We start from the raw sequence: 21,699 nt of genomic DNA on the forward strand, positions 1-21,699 counted from the left end.
TACTCTACACTCTTGTTGGATGATGAACGCATTGCGTAGGATTACACGAACCCTCAATGCCGGAGTTAACAAGCTCCACAATTTGTTCATATTTAAGTAACCTTATAGTGTAAGATAGATCAAAAGACTAAACCAAGTACTAACATAGCATGCACACTGTCACCTTCATGCATATGTAGGAGGCATAGATCACATCAATATTATCATAGCAATAGTTAACTTCGCAATCTACAAGAGATCATGATCATAGCATAAACCAAGTACTAACACGGTGCACACACTGTCACCTTTACACACGTGCAGGAGGAATAGAACTACTTTAATAACTTTGCTAGAGTAGCACATAGATAAATTGTGATACAAACTCATATGAATCTCAATCATGTAAAGCAGCTCATGAGATTATTGTATTGAGGTACATAGGAGAGAGATGAACCACATAGCTACAGCGAAGCCCTCAGCCTCGGGGATGGATTACTCCCTCCTCATCATGGAGGCAGCGATGGCGGTGAAGATGGCGGTGAAGATGGCGGTGAAGACGGCGGTGGAGATGACTCCGGGGGCAATTCCCCGTCCGGCAGGGTGCCGGAACAGAGAGTTCTGTCCCCCGAATTGGAGTTTCACGATGGCGGCGGCGCCACAGTAACTTTTCTGGAGTTTCGTCAATTGGTGTCGAAGTTTTAGGTCATGACGGCTTAAATAGGCGAAGAGTCGGAGTCGGAGGGTCGAAGGGGCGACGACACCATAGGGCGGCGCGGCCAGGGCCTGGGCCGCGCCGGCCTATGGTCTGGGGGCCCAGTGCCCCCCCTCTGGTCCTTCCCGGGTGTTCTGGATGCTTCCGGTGAAAATAGGAACTTGGGCGTTGATTTCGTCCGATTCCGAGAATATTTTGTTACTAGGATTTCTGAAACCAAAAACAGCAGAAAACAGGAACTGGCACTTCGGCATCTTGTTAATAGGTTAGTTCCAGAAAATGCACGAATATGACATAAAGTGTGCATAAAACATGTAGATAACATCAATAATGTGGCATGGAACATAAGAAATTATCGATACGTTGGAGACGTATCAGCCGATCGCAGGGATCGGCCTTGCTACAACCTAGTGACTTCGGTGTGGTTACTCTGCCAGGTCAGTGGATAAGACCAGCCTCACCCCGTTTTTTGTAACCTCAATGCGTTCACAGTCGTTCAAATTGACTCCCGAGAGTGGTTCCTGACCGTCTGCGTCCCAGATGTTCGTGCCAGCTGTTGATACTTCAATCGAATCATCGGCGTGGATGACTTCTACTTCATCTCCATCCCATTGTATCAAGCATTGGTGCATCGTGGATGGAATGCAGCAGTTGGCGTGGATCCAGTCTCTCCCTAGCAAGACAGCATAGGTGCTCTTACTGTCGACGATGAAGAACGACGTAGGGACAGTTTTCCGGCCCACAGTTAGGTCTACGTTCAGAACACCTTGAGTCTCTGACGCTTGGCCGTTGAAGTTGCTTAGCGTGACGTTGGTCTTGATCAGATCCGAGCTGGAGTGTCCCAAACGCCGCAGCATGGAGTATGGCATGATGTTGACTGCCGCTCCCGTGTCAACCAGCATCCTGCCGACGGGCTGCCCATTGATATAACCTTTCAGGTACAGGGCCTTCAGATGCTTGTAGCTTTTCTCCCGTGGCTTTTCAAAAATGACTGGTCGTGGGCCGAAGTCGAACTGCGCTATCGACACTTCTTCTTTTCTTGGAGCGCAAAATTCCGAGGGAAGCATGAACACCATATTCGTGCCAGCCGATGCTTTTGCATCGGCTTTCGTCTATTTGGGGCGCCATTCTTTCTTTGGTGGTCGATCTTCTGCGTCCAAGGTTTGCTGAATCTTCTCGGCCAGATCGGGCCGCGCCTTCCTCAATGTGTGCAGGTATTGCGCCTCAGCTTCTTCCAAGCTACGTAGTCGCTGGACCCTACGTTTCTGGGAGCGACTAAGTCCGTCTGGGCACCACCTTGGCCGATGGTATCGGTCTTCTTCTTCGTCTTCTGATTCCTCAAGATCTTCCTCCTGAGGTGACTCAGCTCGCCTGTTCTGGGATGGGAGCGGCCCTAGACGTTTGAACACCGACACGTCGCCGGTGTCTCTCCTTCTGTGTCTACACTCTGGGCAATTGTCGATTGTGGGCAATCGGCTCATCCCTGAATCCCAGCAATGTTTAAAGAAGGGGCAATCCCAGTGCCTGTCCATGTCCTTCTGTTCTCGCGACGTCTCCCTTGCGTGGCGTTCATATCTTTCGTCGTCTCGATCATACCGACGATTTCTTCTGTTGTCGACGTCAGACCGATGATACCTCTGGTCATCGCTGTCATACCGCCGACGTTGGTCATACTGGCGTTCGTACTTGTTAAGGAGATGGCCTGAGAGTGGCCACTGGTACCGCACACTCCTGACTTGTTTTTCAGTGATGTACTTTTTATCGTCACGTTGAAGCCGATCGCTTGAACCGGCCTCCTCTTTGTCCTTGCCACTAGCGTGACTGCTCTCTTCCTTGTCCTTGCCATGGCGGTATACGGACCCTGCCATGTTGACATCGAACGAAAAGTCTAGCCGACGCCTTGCGGATCGGCTAAGTTCTACCATGTTGACGCCAGGGAACGACTGCGTGTCCACCTTCATGGCAAACTGACCGAAGATCAGACGGCCTTGTTCTATTGCCATTTGGATCTGCTGACGCAACACCTTGCACTCGCTGGTGACATGGGTAAACGAATGGTGCCACTTGCAGTATGGTTTCCCGTTTAGCTCTTGCGTCGTAGGGATCTTGTGGCCTTCGGGTAACTTCAGCTGTTTTCCCTTGAGTAGCAGGTCAAAAATTTGCTCAGCTTTGCTCACATCGAAGTCAAATCCCTTCGCTGGTCCTTGTGGTTTCACCCATGTACAAGTCACGGGGGATGCCCCCCGAGCCCATTCAGCTACGGCCACCTCCTGGTCTTCCGCAGAGTCTCCAAATTCGTCCGTCTCGACCAAGGCTACCGGGCGTTTGAACTTATCTTGGTACAACTCTGGGTGACGCTGCTCATATGCTGTCAACTTCTGAGCCATTTGCGCCAGCGAGTTGTACTCTACTTGGAACACCAAATCCTTGAATGGTGTTGCGAGGCCATGTACTGCCAGCTCGACTGCTTCTTTCTCAGTTATACGAGCCGAATAACATCGGTTCTTGACAGTCCTAAAGCGCTGGACATATTCAGACACCGTTTCTCCACGCCTCTGCCGTACCTGGGCTAGATCGGCAATGCCAGCTTCGGTAGTTTCTGTTTGATATTGTATGTAAAACTGCTCCTCCAGCTGCTTCCACGTCCGGATGGAATCTGGTGGCAATGCAGTGTACCACCCGAACGCTGGTCCTGTGAGAGATTGCGCAAAGAATCTTACGCGTAGCTGGTCCGATGCTGAAATCATGCCCAACTGTGCTAAGTATCGGCTCACGTGTTCGATTGAGCTGGATCCTTCTGATCCACTGAACTTTGAGAACTCAGGGAGCCGATATTTGGGTGGTAGTGGAATCAGCTCATAGTCATCAAGATACGGCTTGGAATAGCCGATTGTTTTCCTCTTTGGCAGTATGCCAAACTGTTCCCTCAAGATTATGCTGACCTGTTCCACCGTATTGGCTGTAGGAGCTGTGCTGTTGTGAGTTGTTCCGGTGGCGTATTTAGCTAGCCACGCCTGTTTTTCTGCATCCGCTCCAGGAACCACAGCTAGTGCTCCAGAAACCCCTCCCGCTGAAATCTGGTTCGTGCGCGCGAAGGTGTTAGAATCCGGCACATACGTGCACACGTATCCATGCGGGATCTCCTTAGGTGGCTCGTACAGGAACTGGTAGTCGCCAGGATCACCTCCGATTTTGTAGACGACGTACACCGGTGAAGCCGGCGGCTCTGGAGCGGCAAGTGCGAAGGGTAGCGGCGGTCTGGTGTGCAACGGGATCTCCCCTTGGTGAGTACCTAAGGCAGGCCCCGATGGAGAATACTGGTGCTTCATGATCTCCTGGACCACGCGAACCGCGACGCGCTCAAAAGCGTTCGCCATGCTCTCAGAATGGCGGTGTACAGAATGAGCCACCATGTAGTTAACTTCCTGGCGCAGGGCTCTAGTGCGCTCCTCTGAAGGGGTGGACAGATCTACTTGATTGAGGGCACCCTCGGCTGTAAAACCTTTCCACCTGATACCATGAGAACGGGTCTTTGAGAAAGAGCCGATGAGATCGGCTTCGAAGAGAGCCTTGAGCTCGTCGTACTTCTTCTTGTGCTCATCAGGCAGCTCATCGTACGTGACTGGCTCGCCAGCCATCTCAACTGTGGATGTCGACGTGGTTGCTGAAGAGTGTCCCACCGGGCGTGCCAGAATGTGTTGCCTGCCAAAACCCACCGGCGAGCTTGGTGACGATCAACACCGTAGAGCCGGGAGGCTCCCAGGACTGCGGTTGGCCCTGGTCCCTCGGGCGACGGCTCGCAATGCCTTCTGGCACACGTCCCAGCTAAACGCAAGGGCGTGCCACCTGACCTATACCTGGTCAGGAAGGTGTTGGATTGCTTCGATTAGCTTCCTGCATGGCAAAAACACGTAAACATTAAATACGAGCCCCGTTCGGCTCTTAAGTTGTTCTGTGGATCGGCTCAAAGAGCCGATTGTCCCATGGTTCATATTAGATTTGCAATAAACATGGGAATCCTGCTTAATCGATAACAAGACGGATCAATCTACGACAGTTTAGGGTTTTCACCGCATAACCGGAACGTCCTACGCGTAATTGGGCCTAGCAGACACGTAAGATAATAGAAAAGCTAGTCCTAAAGAGGCCTAAAAACCAACATAGAGTCGATCCCCGGAACAATCCCTCTAGGCACAGCAAAACTACACCTTATGCACTACCGGATCATCCAACCCGTTTGCAAGGCCTAACTATGCAGATATTAAACCAATCCTTGAAGAACAAGGAGCAACTATAACAGATCAGATCTACCAAGCAAAGACTAAGCAAGATGCTACCCTTACACCTAAGATAGGAGTAAGGGTAGCTAGACGTTGAAGGGTGGCATAGCTAAGCAAGATATCAGAAAAGCATCTATGTCAGCCCTAAAACATCCATGATAAAGATGTTGCTCGCCATCAAAAATGCTTCAGCACGAGCAACATCACATAACAAATAAACATATACTGCCTAGATCGCAAGATGCGATCTAGGCAGCATGACGCTTACCCGGGAGAAACCCTCGAAACAAGGGGTGGCGATGCGCCTAGATTGGTTTGTTGTGAACGTGTTCGTCTTTCTTCTCAAATAAACCTAGATACATATTTATAGTCCGTAGACTGTCTAATTCGGGAATAATCCCAACCGTGTACGAGTTAAACTCTAACTTTTACTTCCTAACCGACACGTATCCTACTAGTTTACAGATACACGGGCAATCTAGCCCAAAATACTTGCACGAGGCCGATTCATGCCCGTTTTACATCCATAGCTTCCAAGCCCATTTAAATCGCGGCCCACCTCTTGATCCGGTTAAAATCTGGTGATAACAGCTGCCCATCTTAATAATTTTGTTGAACTTTGTGAGATGCGAAAGTATAAGGATGTAGATGGTGATATTATAAAATTAAAATTGTTTCCTTTCTCTTTAAGAGGAAGAGCTAAAAATTGGTTGCTATCTTTGCCTAAGAATAGTATTGATTCATGGACTAAATGTAAGGATGCTTTCATTGGTAGATATTATCCTCCTGCTAAAATTATATCTTTGAGAAGTAGCATAATGAATTTTAAGCAATTGGATAATGAGCATGTTGCTCAAGCATGGGAAATAATGAAATCTTTGGTTAAAAATTGCCCAACCCATGGACTGACTACTTGGATGACCATCCAAACCTTCTATGCAGGATTAAAATTTTCTTCGCGGAACCTATTGGATTCAGCTGCTGGAGGTACTTTTATGTCCATCACTCTAGGCGCCGCAACAAAGCTTCTTGATGATATGATGATTAATTACTCTGAATGGCACACGGAAAGAGCTCCACAAGGTAAGAAGGTAAATTCTGTTGAAAAAACCTCCTCCTTGAGTGATAAGATTGATGCTATAATGTCTATGCTTGTGAATGGTAGATCTAATGTTGATCCTAATAATGTTCCGTTAGCTTCATTGGTTGCCCAAGAAGAACATGTTGATGTGAACTTCATTAAAAATAATAATTTCAACAACAATGCTTATCGGAATAATTCTAGTAACAACTATAGGCCATATCCTTCTCATAACAGTAATGGTTATGGTAATTCTTACGGTAGATCTGTTTTGCCTAATGAGGAAAAGATGCTAGAAGTTGAAAGAGCTACTAAGAGCTTTATGCAATCACAATATGAGAAAAATCAATTGTTCACTAAAACTATGAATGAACAATCTGTCTTGTTGAAAAATATAGGGAACCAACTTAAAAAACCGAATATGGAAGTTTCTGGTTTGCAAACTAAGTTTTCAAATGCTGAAAATCGAATCTCATACTTGTCTCAGTCACAATCTTCTTTAATTAATAAAATGGCTGCTAAACCTGAGGATAATGATAATAAAATTGCTACTACAGCAAATGCCATCCAAGTTAGAATTAATGAGAATATTAGATTGATGGCCGAATTGCGTGCTAGGTGGGAAAGAGAAGAAAATGCTAAAGAGAATAATGTAGCTAAAGTTTGGACTATTACCACCACTAGTAATGCTAATGCTTCACATGTTGCTACACCTCCTACTATCAATGGTAAAATAATTGGTGTTAGCAATGTTTCTACTCCTAATGCAAAGCGTGCAAAACTGCCTGAAACTGCTAAAACTGCTGAAACTGCCTGTGATAAAACTGCTGAAATTTTTCAAAATATTGGGGACAATGATCCCATTGCTTTAGATCATAATGGTTTAGATTTTGATGATTGTCACATCTCTGAAGTTATAAAGTTCTTACAAAAACTTGCAAAAACTCCTAATGCTAGTGCTATAAATTTGGCCTTTACAAAACATATTACAAATGCTCTCATAAAAGCTAGAGAAGATAAATTAAAACTTGAAACTTCTATTCCTAGGAAGTTAGAGGATGGTTGTGAGCCCATCATTAAGATGAAGGTCAATGATTTTAATTGTAATCCTTTATGTGATCTTGGTGCAAGTATTTCCGTTATGCCTAAGAAAATCTGTAATATGCTTGACTTGCCACCGTTGAAAAACTGTTATTTGGATGTTAATCTCGCTGATAATTCTACAAAGAAACCTTTGGGAAGGATTGATAATGTTCGCATTACGGTTAACAATAACCTTGTCCCCGTTGATTTCGTTGTCTTGGATATTGAATGCAATGCATCTTGTCCCATTATATTGGGAAGACCTTTTCTTCGAACTGTTGGTGCTATTATTGATATGAAGGAAGGTAATATTAAATATCAATTTCCTCTCAAGAAAGGTATGGAACACTTCCCTAGAAAGAGAATGAAGTTACCTTTTGATTCTATTATTAGAACAAATTATGATGTTGATGCTTCGTCTCTTGATGTTACTTGATACACACTTTCTGCGCCTAGCTGAAAGGCGTTAAAGAAAAGCGCTTATGGGAGACAACCCATGTTTTTACTACAGTACTTTGTTTTATATTTGAGTCTTGGAAGTTGTTTACTACTGTAGCAACCTCTACTTATCTTTATTTTATTGCATTGTTGTGCCAAGTAAAGTCTTTGATAGTAGAGTTGATACTAGATTTGGATTACTGCGCAGAAACAGTTTTCTTGCTGTCACGAAATTGAGTCGCTCCGTCTGTAGGTAACTCAGAAAAATATGTCAATTTACGTGCGTGATCCTCAGATATGTACGCAACTTTAATTCAATTTGAGCATTTTCATCTGAGCAAGTTAAGTGCCCCAGAAAAATTCGTCTTTACGTACTGTTCTGTTTTGATAGATTCTGCCTTTTATTTCGCATTGCCTGTTTTGCTATGTTTGATGGATTTCTTTGTTCCATTAACTTTCAGTAGCTTTGTGCAATGTCCAGAAGTGTTAAGAATGATTATGTCACCTCTGAACATGTGAATTTTTGATTATGCACTAACCCTCTAATGAGTTTGTTTTGAGTTTGGTGTGTAGGAAGTTTCAAGGATCAAGAGAGGAGGATGATACAATATGATCAAGGAGAGTGAAAGCTCTAAGCTTGGGGATGCCCCCGTGGTTCATCCCTGCATATTTCAAGAAGACACAAGCATCTAAGCTTGAGGATGCCCAAGGCATCCCCTTCTTCATCGACAACATTATCAGGTCACCTCTAGTGAAACTATATTTTTATTCCATCACATCTTATGTGGTTTACTTGGAGCGTCTTTATGTTCTTGTTTTTGTTTTGTTTGAATAAAATTGGATCCTAGCATTCATTGTGTGGGAGAGAGACATGCTCCGCCGTTGCATATGAACACATGTGTTCTTAGCTTTATTCTTAATGTTCATGGCGAAGGTTGAAACTGCTTCGTTAATTGTTATATGGTTGGAAACAGAAAATGCTACATGTGGTAATTGGTATAATGTCTTGAATAATTTGATACTTAGCAATTGTTGTGCTCATGTTTAAGCTCTTGCATCATGTACTTTGCACCTATTAGTGAAGAAATACTGTAGAGCTTGTTAAAATTTGGTTTGCATGATTGGTCTCTCTGAGTCTAGATATTTTCTGGTGAGGGTTTGAACAACAAGGAAGACAGTGTAGAGTCTTATAATGCTTGCAATATGTTCTTATGTAAGTTTTGCTGTACCGGTTCATACTTGAGTTTGCTTCAAAAACCGTGCTAGCCTAAGCCTTGTATTGAGAGGGATTACTTCTCGTGCATCCAAAATCCTTGAGCCAAAAACTATGCCATTTGTGTCCACCATACCTACCTACTACATGGTATTTCTCCGCCATTCCAAAGTAAATAGCTTGAGTGCTACCTTTAAAATTCCATTCTTTGTCTTTGCAATATATAGCTCATGGGACAAATAGCTTAAAAACTATTGTGGTATTGAATATGTACTTATGTGTTCTATCCCTTAATAAGTTGCTTGTTGAGCGATAATCATGTTCCTGGGGACGCCATCAACTATTTCTTTGTTGAATATCATGTGAGTTGCTATGCATGTTCGTCTTGTCTGAAGTAAGGGTGATTTATCATGATCAAATGGTTTGAGTATGCATATTGTTAGAGAAGAACATTGGACCGCTAACTAAAGCCATGATCCATGGTGGAAGTTTCAGTTTGGACAACAAACCTCAATATCTTATGAGAATATTATCTGTTATTGAATGCTTATGCATTAAAGAGGAGTCCATTATCTGTTGTCTATGTTGTCCTGGTATGGATGTCTAAGTTGAGAATAATCAAAAGCAAGAAATCCAATGCGAACTTTCTCCTTAGACCTTTGTACAGGCGGCATAGAGGTACCCCTTTGTGACACTTGGTTAAAACATATGTTATGCAATGATAATCCATGTAAATCCAAGCTAATTAGTACGAGGTGCGGGCACTATTGGTAATCTATGCATGAGGCTTGCAACTTATAGGATATATTATACATAACACATATGCTTTATTACTACCGTTGACAAAATTGTTTCTTGTTTTCAAAATAAAAGCTCTAGCACAAATATAGCAATCCATGCTTCCCTCTGCGAAGGGCCATTCTTTTACTTTTATGTTGAGTCAGTTTACCTACTTCTTTCTATCTTAGAAGCAAACACTTGTGTCAACTGTGTGCATTGATTCTTACATGTTTACCTATTGCACTTGTTATATTACTTTGTGTTGACAATTATCCACGAGATATACATGTTACAAGTTGAAAGCAACTGCTAAAACTTATATCTTCCTTTGTGTTGCTTCAAAACTTTCTACTAAGAATTTATTGCTTTATGCGTTAACTCTTATGCAAGACTTATTGATGCTTATCTTGAAAGTACTATTCATGAAAAGTCTTTGCTATATGATTCAGTTGTTTACTCATTGCTTTTACCATTGCTTCGAATCGCTGCATTCATTACATATGCTTACAATAGTATTGATCAAGATTATGATAGCATGTCACTTCAGAAATTATCTTTGTTATCGTTTACCTACTCGAGGACGAGTAGGAACTAAGCTTGGGGATGCTTGATACGTCTCAAACGTATCTATAATTTTTTATGTTCCATGCTACTTTATTGATGATACTCACATGTTTTATACATACTTTATGTCATATTTATGCATTTTACGGCACTAACCTATTGACGAGATGCCGAAGAGCCAGTTGCTGTTTTCTGCTGTTTTTGGTTTCAGAAATCCTAGTAAGAAAATATTCTCGGAATTGGACGAAATCAACACCCAGGGTCTTATTTTTCCACGAAGCTTCCAGAAGACCGAAAGGATCGCGAATTGGGGCCACGAGGCGCCGCCACACCAGGGCCGCGCGGCCAAGGGTGGGGCTGCGCCGCCCTGTTGTGTGGGACCCTCGTGAGTCCCCCTGACCTGCCCTTCCGCCTACTTAAAGCCTTCGTCGCGAAAACCCCAGTACCGAGAGCCACGATACGGAAAACCTTGCAGAGACGCCACCGCCGCCAATCCCATCTCGGGGGATTCAGGAGATCGCCTCCGGCACCCTGCCGGATAGGGGAATCATCTCCCGGAGGACTCTTCATCGCCATGATCGCCTCCGGATTGATGTGTGAGTAGTTCACCCCTGGACTATGGGTCCATAGCAGTAGCTAGATGGTCGTCTTCTCCTCATTGTGCTATCATTGTTCGATCTTGTGAGCTGCCTAACATGATCAAGATCATCTATTTGTAATGCTACATGTTGCGTTTGTTGGGATCCGATGAATATGGAATACTATGTTATGTTGATTATCAATCTATCATCTATGTGTTGTTTATGATCTTGCATGCTCTCCGTTGCTAGTAGAGGCTCTGGCCAAGTTGATACTTGTAACTCCAAGAGGGAGTACTTATGCTCGATAGTGGGTTCATGCCTCCATTTAATCTGGGGACGGTGACGATGAAAGTTCTAAGGTTGTGGATGTGCTGTTGCCACTAGGGATAAAACATCAATGCTTTGTCTAAAGATATTTGTGTTGATTACATTACGCACCATACTTAATGCAATTATCTGTTGTTTGCAACTTAATACTGGAAGGGGTTCGGATGATAACCTGAAGGTGGACTTTTTAGGCATAGATGCATGCTGGATAGCGGTCTATGTACTTTGTCGTAATTCCCAATTGAATTCCACACTACTCATCATGATATGTATGTGCATTGTTATGCCCTCTCTATTTGTCAATTGCCCAACTGTAATTTGTTCACCCAACATGCTAATTCTTATTGGAGAGACACCACTAGTGAACTGTGGACCCGGTCCATTCTCTTACATCGAATACAATCTACTGCAATACTTGTTTTTACTGTTCTTTGCAAACATCATCTTCCACACTATACATCTAATCCTTTGTTACAGCAAGCCGGTGAGATTGACAACCTCACTGTTACGTTGGGGCAAAGTACTTGGATTGTGTTGTGCAGGTTCCACATTGGCGCCGGAATCCCTGGTGTTGCGCCGCAGTACACTCCGCCACCATCAACCTTCAACGTGCTTCTTGGCTCCTACTGGTTCGATAACCTTGGTTTCTTACTGAGGGAAAACTTGCTGCTGTACGCATCACACCTTCCTCTTGGGGTTCCCAACGGACGTGTGTCTTACACGCCATCAGCAGTCCTCGGGGTCGTCGCTGCTGGCGATGAGCCGCTGCTGCCGCTCGTACTCCGCCAGCAGCGGCGCCTGCGACGCTTCCTCCGGCTCCTCCTTCACCTCCGGCTTCGGGATGAGGAGGGCGCCGCCGCGCCTCCCTTGCTGCCGCTGCCGCCACGCCTCGTGTTGACGGGCGTCGCCGGCTCCTCCTTCACCACCCCTTTGGGGACGGTGTAGGGCGCCGAGCGGTACGACGAGGAAGGCGTCGATCGCGCCGGTCCTGAGGAAGAAGAGTGCGAGGAGGACGAGTACGTCGTCCTCCTCGGCTGCCATTGCGGTGGTCCTCCTCGAGGAGACGGTGGCGGTGACGACGGCGTCTCCAACCTTGGAGCGCCGTTGCGGATGCCGCGGATGACGTTCTCGAGGTGCGCCCCGGAACGCCCCAGAACAGGGCGCGGCCATCCTTGTTCTAGCTGTTGGGCCCACCGACGAGCCACTGGGTGTTGTGCATCTCGACGTCGTACTTCGCCTTGAAGTACGTCTTCCACCAGTCCTCGTTGTTGTTGGCCGCCCACGTCGGATCCTGCCGCTCGGCGGCGGTGAGTTGAGCCCGCCGGGCCCTGATGCCATCCCTCCATTGGTCCGTGTCCGGCTTCGGCAGCGGCAGGACGCCAATGCCGATCACGGCCATCTTCCAGCCGCCGTTGCTTGGCAGCCGCATGTCCGACGGGACTGTATAGCCGGCGTGGTACAACGCCCACGCCTCCGCGACGGTTAGGCTGCCGCGACCGAAGCCGTTCGCCGCGGCGATCTTACGGGAGGACGAGGTCGACATTTTTGGAGCGGCGAGGAGAAGATCTGCAAGGGGGAGGCGGCGACGAGAAGGTTTGGGAGAGGTGAGAAATTGGGACGAACTGCAGGGCGTCTTAATGTACAGCGGCGGCAGCGGGGTGCTTGCCTGCAATAACGCCGGAGCGGACGGCCACACGGCCATGCACGACGAGACGCGTCTCTGCGTCGCCTGGGAAAATAGGGACGTCATTAACGCCGCTTGACCAAAGGTAGGCGACGGGGTTTTAGCCTTCCGAGCCGCTGACGCGTCGGGCCCGCGTCGGTTCGCCTCGCTTTTCTTTGTGTCCGGCGTGCCCGGAGCGTCCCTGTGGGACGGGGACGGGCTCGGGGCACCGGACACCGTATCGGTCGCCAGATAAAACTGGGCTTTAGGGGACGCGGCTGGAATGGTTTTTGGTCCGGCGCGCCTCAAATTGCTTTGGGAGACACGGCTGAAGATGCACCCCTGGAGTGGGGTCGGCGAGAACGAAACCAAAATTGTGCAGGTCGGCACCAAGGATTCCAGGCGCCGAAACAGAATCAACGCGCTAATGGCAATCGCATCGAACCCCTAGAGCCATTCTGTGCCGAAAACCCTTGGCTCCAACATGCACAACTTCGTCTCCATCCTTGGTTGGCGCCGCAGGTCGGGAATTGGATTTCGATATAGATGAGGCATTGGTTTCTTAAAAAAAAAGATCAGGTTTGTAAATAAAAAAACAATACTAGGAGAACATGTGCTGACATGCATGCTTGCCCTAAGCTACTGTAGGGCACAACGCAGGCTTCTCCTGTGAGACTGAGTGAGAGTGCGTGAGAACTCGGCCCTATTCTTCTACAGTGGAGACGCTGCGGCTACACGCATGATCGGCCAATGAGAATGAGAAAACGCTGCGGCAGCGAGCTGTGTAGCACCTCCCACTCACAGTCACAGCACAGCGAGCAAGGAGGTGACACACATGACACAACACGACCCCCACACACAGAGAGAAGCCCTGCAGCCACGACCACGAATCCATCGGCCGGTCACTCTCCCCGTCGTACGTCCTCCACGACGCGTCCCAGTCAAGTACAGGAACGAGATTAACTAGCACCACCCAGCTGCCAAGAAAGCCAAGTTTCCCCGGCCCTGTCGCGATCGATTATTGCGTAATTTCGCTGATCACGGAGTAATGGACATCGAGATCGAGCCGACATGATCCCCCGCCGCGCATACGTCGCCGGCCGGGCAGCACACAGCACAGGCGCAGCCACACGGTTCCGCGCGCGACGGAACAGGGAATCCGGCGCGGGCAGTACTGTAGATCCCCGGCCTCCTCCGCCAACCTCGCCGCCTTTCCATATCAGGAGACGCGGTTACCCTTTTCCCTCCCAGACCCAGACCCAGACCCAGACCCCGCCGTAGACGAGAGGATATTTTCCGGGGTAAACAAGGACCGGTGCGGCTCGACCGATCGCGCGCCCCCTCCGCTTTTGTTAATCGCCTGCTTACTGTTTGGGCTCCCCTCGCCTGCCAATGGGAGCGCAGCGCAGCGGGGAGGGCTGCCCACCCCTCACCTCACCTCACCTCGCCTCCTTTCCCGTCGCTACCCCTCGATCCCTCACCTCGCCCTCATTGGAGACTCGCCGTTTATATACTACGCGCACACCCACGGCCACAGACGGCGGAGAGCAGTCTAAATCTACTCATTTGCTCGTGCGGCCAAGAGGGCGGCGGCGGCGGTGCGCGTGCGCGTTGAGGTTTCCCGGCGGCCGGTCAGGGCGAGATGGCGCGGGAGAGGCGGGAGATACGGCGGATAGAGAGCGCGGCAGCGCGGCAGGTCACCTTCTCCAAGCGGAGGCGCGGGCTCTTCAAGAAGGCCGAGGAGCTCGGCGTGCTCTGCGACGCCGACGTCGCGCTCGTCGTCTTCTCCGCCACCGGCAAGCTCTCCCAGTTCGCAAGCTCCAGGCACGCGCCCCTCCTTCTTCTTCTTTCCCCGTCCTCTCATCCGATCTCTCCCACATATCTATTTCCTTTTGTGTTCTACCCTCTCCTCCCTTCTCTCGCTTTTTTGTTAGATCTGCCTGACTAATCTCTTGTTCCCCGAGTCGATGCGGATTCTCTGGATCCATCCATGCACTAGCTAGATAGTTGGCTCTCTCTCTCTCTCCCTTCCCGGCGCTTTCGTCTCTAGGGTTTTGATTTGGCTGCGATATCATATGGTGCTACTGGAACACAGCGGTTCTCTCACAGCCTCCTTGATTGTTTGAGCCAATTTGGGAGGCTCTCCATTCTCGCCCGAGAAATGGGGAATTTTTTCACTGTAGTTTCTGCACAGGAACCAGATCGATCTCCGACTTTTCCTTGATCCGTTCGCGTTGTTTCTGCGGGAACATGCTTGTGCCCGGCCCGGTTACTTCGCTGCTCCCCACGCGCGCGTCTTCTTTCTGTGTCAGTAAAATATTGTAAACTGAAAGCATGTCCATCTCTCTGGAATCTGGATCGGTTACTCGTGGTACGTTCCTGTGATTTCATGTGGTGGCACGCCGGCGATCTGCTACTCGTGGTACGTTCCTGTGATTTCATGTGGTGGCACGCCGGCCGTATGCGTAGTGCCCTTCGGCCTTCGTGCTCTGTGCAGCCGTAGATCGATAGTCTAGTACACCACTGGTAGTGCTAGTTCTAGGCTAGGCGTTTGCTATTGGGTTACATTTTTGGGCTTTGGGTGCTGCCCTTTGCTTACCATTATCGATCTCTCCGGAGAGAAAAATAACATTTCAAGTACAGTTACGTGGCCTTGCATGGGTAATCATAACCTAGGGGAAGATTATAATGGGAGTACTCCCCCTGTACCATAGTACTTGACACCTTCCTTCTGCCAGTCAAAGCAGGTTAAGAGTATTAATTACAAGTCCCTATGGCACGGGGTATATTATTGTAAGTATGTGTATTGCATTTTACATTGCGTAATTTTTGTATGTCCTATTGAGTATTGACGAGAATAAATATATTAATTACTGAGTATTATTTATGGTCTCAAAAAAGAATTCTATCTGCCAGTGTATATCTGTTTTTTTAAAACTAGCTATTTCTGCTGAAGGGGTCCGCTCCTTTATGTCTAGTAAACAATTTATTCATGGTAACCTTCAATCCCTTTTGTCTGGGATGGAGCTAGTTTCATGTTACAGATTGAACGACTGACTAACAAGATCCATTTCTGAGTTTAACATCTTTACTACAGTTCAATTTATTTATGAAATATGTATCTTTTGGTTAGCCAAATAGTGTGAACTCATTCGCTGAACAAAAGTTTATCTTACTGTGAACATGCCTTGTTAGGTTTCTTTTGTTAATTTATCTTTTTAAGTTTGGCATTTCTTCAAGCTAATATAAAGGACTTAAGAAATCTGTTATATGGTATAAAGAAAATATTGAGAGTTCTAAATAGCATTAATGGTTTTTTTATTGAAAGGCATTTTTTGCAAGACTAGATCACGGTACAATACAAGGATCAAATTTTTGATCTAGATTAGATTAGATCTGAAGTAGTAATAGATAATATCTCTTACTACTCCCTCCGTCCCATGAAAGTTGTGTGAAAATTCTGAAAATTTGGGTGTATCAAAACACTAAATAGCATCTAGATACATCTAAATTTTGACAAAGCTCAAACAAGTTTCGTGCAACCAAGAGGGTATTTCAGATCTTGGGATAGTTGCTACTGTAGGTGATATACAGGTTTTTTTTTCTATGTACTATATTATGCCTTTGAGCTATATTACATCTTGTATGTTGTTGTACCTTAGAAACTTTTGCATTTACAAGATTATTTGCATTGCTGATATGTTAAATATTTGCAATGATTGATTTCCTGTAAACCTATAGCTGTCCTAATACTGATATGATTTTATTTTGGTGAAACAGTATGGACGAGATCATTGACAAGTATAGTACTCATTCAAAGAACCTGGGGAAATCACAAGAGAAGCCTGCACTTGATTTGAATGTATGTATAGTAGTATTTTTTTTTGTAGAATCTACGTTGTAAAATTATGAAATTAACTAATTGTTGAAGGGAGATATTCATATGAAGAACCTAGTGGGCTCACATACAATAATAATTTTATTTTTCCCATACAACTGTATGGATTGCATACACTTACATTCTAGTTGTCTAGTAATTAAGAATTTATGGAATTTGTTAACCATAACCATAGATAAATGTTAATAGAAAGTCATTTTATAGTGCACAAGCATCTTTTATTTTGAAAAAAATCCAACTTTATTCATTATACAGATAAATTACATCACATCGGAGGAATTAAAACACGCATTGCAACCAACTATTTCAGCTAGAATTTTTTTTAAATGAGTATCTCTGCTAAAACTAGAAGTTACATTCAAGTCCTTCGAAGTTGTTCTCTCTAGCACCAATATTTGCATCTCTACTTATCTCCAAGCATCCAGTGAGGAAACTGCAGAAAACCAAACATGTGCAAGCTGGACTAGCCTAGGTTTCAAAATCTGCGTGTGTCATCCCCATTAACAACTGAGAAACCAACATCTTGAGAACACTGTGGCCCCGAAACACCCCTTCAGCAAGACAGGTTCTGAAATTGTTACTTTGTTGACATAATGTCCGATGTACTGTCGTCCACACCAGGACAAACATAGAGCGCTTGATTCTTTTTTCATGCGAACTCATCCTATTCGTCAAGACGCCACTGTGGACATGCAAAATTAACATCATAAAAAACTTAATGTCGTTCCACCCGCCTCCCAAGTCTGAAAGGCTACTGGAGATCGGCGGAACTGAAGGGGTCAACATGGAGCAACCAGAGAACAAAGGAACTAGCACACCATCAGCTAGGTTCTACCATCTCTCGGCACCTAATTGCTTGGATAACACATTGAATAGGAGAGATATGCACACGACGGCGCTAAGAATCTTATATGTTGTATTGCACGAGTAGGCCACCACATCGGTTCTCTTGCCCATTATTTCCTGGCTTGGCCGTGCCAGGCCCTAGCCATGAATTTATTTCTCCGGCATCTTCTTGACATAGTTTTTTGTTATTTAATGCTTTTTTGAATAATACTTTTTATTGTTTTAAATATTAAAGTTGGGATCCCCTAATCAAACTCTGCATAAATATCAAAGAAACTTTATTTTTTCTTACCACTTCCATCTATTTTCTCCAAAATCATTGGTGATTAATATGCTAATAGTTACAGATGTATCATCTTTTCAGGTAGAGCACAGCAAGTATAACAGTTTGAATGAAAAACTTGCTGAAGCAAGTCTTCACCTTAGGTTATATTTTGTTCCATTATGGCTTTGTGCGATTAAGTAAAACTTGTTTACTGCAAAGTGGTAATATTGTTTACCTTCAACGTCATGTTGTACATTTATAGACACATGAGAGGTGAGGAACTTGGGGGACTGAGTGTTGGGGAACTGCAGCAGATGGAAAAGGATCTTGAAACAGGACTACAGAGGGTGCTTTGTACAAAGGTAGGGTATTCTGAATTTAATTCTTCTTAACCTAGGTTTACATTGCATGCACAAATGTCAGTTGTTTCACGCGAAATGTTTCTGCAGGACCAACAATTCATGCAACAGATCAGTGACCTCCAACAAAAGGTGAGGAGTTAATATGAACTCTGTTTTTTTACTGTTCTCGAAACAGGAAACAACACTCCAGATCCCTTGTTGTACCCTTACGGCAAATTATTAAATTATATTAGTGGCTTCTTCTGAGTTTCGAGTGCAATGGGTTTACCTGAATTTGTGTAGCTGTGTAGGAATGTAATAGGTGGAAAATTTTCATGTGCTTTAAGAAGCTAAGAATGGACATAGCAATTTGATTCTTTGAGATGCATTGGTTATATGTGAATATAGCTAATCTATTGTAGTAATAGTCTTGGCATTATGTTTCTAAATCTCAAGTTACCTCAATACATAGAGATTCCACGTACCGTGGTTTATTGCTAGTAGGTCCATTAATAGTTAAATCCCGTCAGGTAGTTTTAATATACTCCAAGCTATATTGATATATAGTTATACGAATGTAGTCCCTTGTAGTACTAGAGAGATGGAGGTTGATATTAGATGTGTGCATGTCATGCGCGACAAATCAATACATAAAAGTTGGTTCAGCAGCATGATCTGGTACAAGAGAGGTTAACGTTCAATTATTGTGGAGTAAGATGTAGAGCCTTATAACGTTGCCTTGAAATAGAACTTGTGTTATACATGGGAATGCTATTTTTCAGCATTCCATGAACCTGTTATCTGTGACCCAGAGAGCTTTATGTATGTATATTCGGATGTAGGGAAGTTTTCTGTTGTTTTAAATTATTTAATTAGAGGAAATTAATGTTCACGGCAAATGACTACAATGGAGTAGTTCCTCCATTGCATTTTTTGTTTCTGTTTTCACCATCTTCAGCAGCACTATATCTTCTGCAGAAGAATGATGTTCTCGTGGTTTTGAAATTTTGGTCTACTTATACGAGAGAAACATTTTATAATGCAATTTATTTTTTCTTGTAGGGCACACAGCTGGCAGAAGAGAATATGCGCTTGAGAAACCAAGTAATAAGATCTTAGATGCACACAGTTAATCTTTAGAAGATAAAAAGTAAGGCAACTTGGGGTGGTGGTGGAACGTGGATTTTTATTCTGTTCGTGTGCTTCTATGTAGATGCCTCAGGTGCCAACGGCCGGCATGATGGCTATCACTGAAGATGTTCTTTCATCTGAATCTGTGATGACGGCAGTACATTCCGGAAGCTCGCAGGACAATGACGACGGTTCTGATATATCGCTGAAACTAGCGTGAGTTTCATCTTGAACTTCTTAGAAATTATCTAGAGATTTAAAGCTTAATTGTCATCTTGATTCCTGACCATATGTGAAGCCCCAAAAGGAGTTCTAAACTCGAAATACGAGAAAAATATATACTTAAAATCTTGTAATTAGCTCTGATAATTGGGGATGGATCCGCATGGTTTAACTGCAAACATGTCTGAACAATCTCATTTCAATGTGATATGTTAACCTGAAACCATTATTTTCTTCTCTACGGCTGAACCTGTCTATGCTGAACAGGTTGCCTTGGAAGTAAGGATCATGAGGAGACCACCATGATAAGACGACGGAGTTGCCTTGGTAGAGAGGATTGCTCAATGCTGTGGAGACTCCCAAGCTAGACTGACTGGAATGGTCCCATATTAGAAACCAGATCAATTTACCCGAATTGTCATCGTTAAGTCTGCATGCGTATGGTGCAGTTGTTCACCTTTGCTTGGGCCTTCACTCAACTTGTAGCATAGTTGTGTGTACGTACTGCTTCTTCGACCTGCGTCACGTATCATTCATGCGAACTACGTGCCTGTTTCTTATGGCTATGTGTACTTATATTTATGAGAAGCTTATTGGCGCAGTTTCTTGTGTGCGTTGATGACGTACAACCTTGTCCTTGGGATCGCCTAATAAGGTGGGTATTGGAGTGAGCTTTGAATTTGGCCTAGTGTCAGCCGGGTTTGAACTGGAGAACTTCCGTGCGTGGTAAACGGATTAGATCTGATATTACTATTTTCATATGATCATATCCATTACGATATTTTTTATCGAATTTGGATTGAAATGGATAATGATCTGATGTGGATTCAATGCGGATCATATCGGATTGAGGATTCAAAGTGGACTTGAATAAGATGTAAATAATTGAAATAATATGCATCCATAAATAAAATTTTGTTACTTTTGTGCAAACAACATGATCAAAAAGGGTGTAACACTAGACTATAACCAAAATCGCACTACAAGCCAATATTATCTGCACCATTTACATCCTTAGTGCGGCAAGGAACTAACACTACATCACGACACCTTGACGTATTTTAATTTTCTCGAAAGATAATTTATACTCTCTCTGATCTATAATAAGTGTTGGCAACTTAGTGTAAATTTTTTTTTCCGGCAAAGAGCGCTTTATTACTCAAAAGTTTCAAACAATACACCCAGTCTCTGTATAACCGGGATGCACACAGCCATCAAAACGTCAAACTCACACGCATTCACTATGAAGAGTGGAATAAAAAAACATAGCTAGTCATCCGAAACAGCCATAGGAGGCAAAATTCTACGACTAGGTAGCCACCCATATTGGGTAATACTTCTTGGCCGTTTCCTCCAATCGTGTAGACACCTTCGAAAAGAGGTCGCGGTCCTCCAGGCGCTGGAGCGGTGACCATAAACGGAGCAAAGTCGTACATCGGTAGATGACCTGCATAAGAGAAGAATATTTATTATTAAAAACTTTGTCATTTCTACATAGCCAAAGTGACCAATTATGGCAACCGCTCCCACCCTGATAAGAACCTTAAACCTAGAATCCATCCCATTCAGGCAATTCCCAAAAATATTTGCAATGCTTCTTGGAGGATATAAGGTAGAACCTATCTGAATGATTGACCATATAGATCTAGCAAACCGACACTGGAAGAAAAGATATTTATTGTCTCTTCTTCATGACAGAAAACACATCTCATATATCCATGCATGCCAGTTATGTTTTGCAAGGTTATCTTTAGTAAGAACGACCCCATGACGAAGGTATCATGCAAACACCTTAGTTTTCAATGGTATCTTCATCTTACAAATGTTTTTATTAATAAGCGCAGGTTGAATAGGTTCAATTAAATCCTTAAACATGGAACCTACCGAGAATAATCCATTCTTCGTGAGACCCCAGCGAAATTCATCAGAACCCTGTAGGAACTGAACTAAGTGTAAGCGTTGTAGCAGCTCATTCTAAGAAGCCAACCTAGGTCGAATGAGATCCTGCCTGAACGTCATAGACGGAGGAGATGTTTCCATCACCTTCTGGAGTGTGTCGCTCTTATGACATACAATATTGTATAAGGCATGATAGTGTTCTTGAAGTGTTGTTGTTCCCAACCATATATCCTCCCAGAACCTTATCTCCGACCCATCTCTAATGGAGAAAGAACCAAATGGGAAGAAGTATTTTTTGGTAGCCATAAGACCTGCCCAAAAATGTGAATCACTGGATTTCCAGGTAACCGGGATATCGCATTTGATCCAACATACTTCCTCCGCAATATGTTT

General features: G+C 44.7%; 1 protein-coding gene across 1 annotated transcript; it reads left to right on the plus strand.

Moving 5' to 3' along the window:
- The first annotated feature begins 14,101 nt into the window (after nucleotides 1–14,101).
- On the plus strand, nucleotides 14,102–20,008 carry LOC127317709 (MADS-box transcription factor 55). The gene is made up of 8 exons (XM_051348304.2): nucleotides 14,102–14,528; nucleotides 16,485–16,566; nucleotides 17,813–17,874; nucleotides 17,976–18,075; nucleotides 18,163–18,204; nucleotides 19,117–19,158; nucleotides 19,268–19,401; nucleotides 19,675–20,008. Exons 1-8 carry the CDS (start codon nucleotides 14,347–14,349, stop codon nucleotides 19,688–19,690), a joined length of 660 nt encoding a protein of 219 aa, XP_051204264.1. The 5' UTR covers nucleotides 14,102–14,346; the 3' UTR covers nucleotides 19,691–20,008.
- The last annotated feature ends 1,691 nt before the right edge of the window (nucleotides 20,009–21,699 follow it).

This window comes from Lolium perenne, chromosome 7, assembly GCF_019359855.2.
Source record: "Lolium perenne isolate Kyuss_39 chromosome 7, Kyuss_2.0, whole genome shotgun sequence".
NCBI lineage: Eukaryota > Viridiplantae > Streptophyta > Magnoliopsida > Poales > Poaceae > Lolium > Lolium perenne.

Excerpts from the sequence above, each read along its gene's own strand:
- LOC127317709 (XM_051348304.2), top strand. The coding sequence starts at position 14,347 with ATGGCGCGGGAGAGGCGGGAGATACGGCGGATAGAGAGCGCGGCAGCG. Across the intron at positions 16,567-17,812 it reads AGCCTGCACTTGATTTGAAT|GTAGAGCACAGCAAGTATAA; the intron begins GTATGTATAGTA and ends TCATCTTTTCAG. Across the intron at positions 18,076-18,162 it reads AGAGGGTGCTTTGTACAAAG|GACCAACAATTCATGCAACA; the intron begins GTAGGGTATTCT and ends ATGTTTCTGCAG.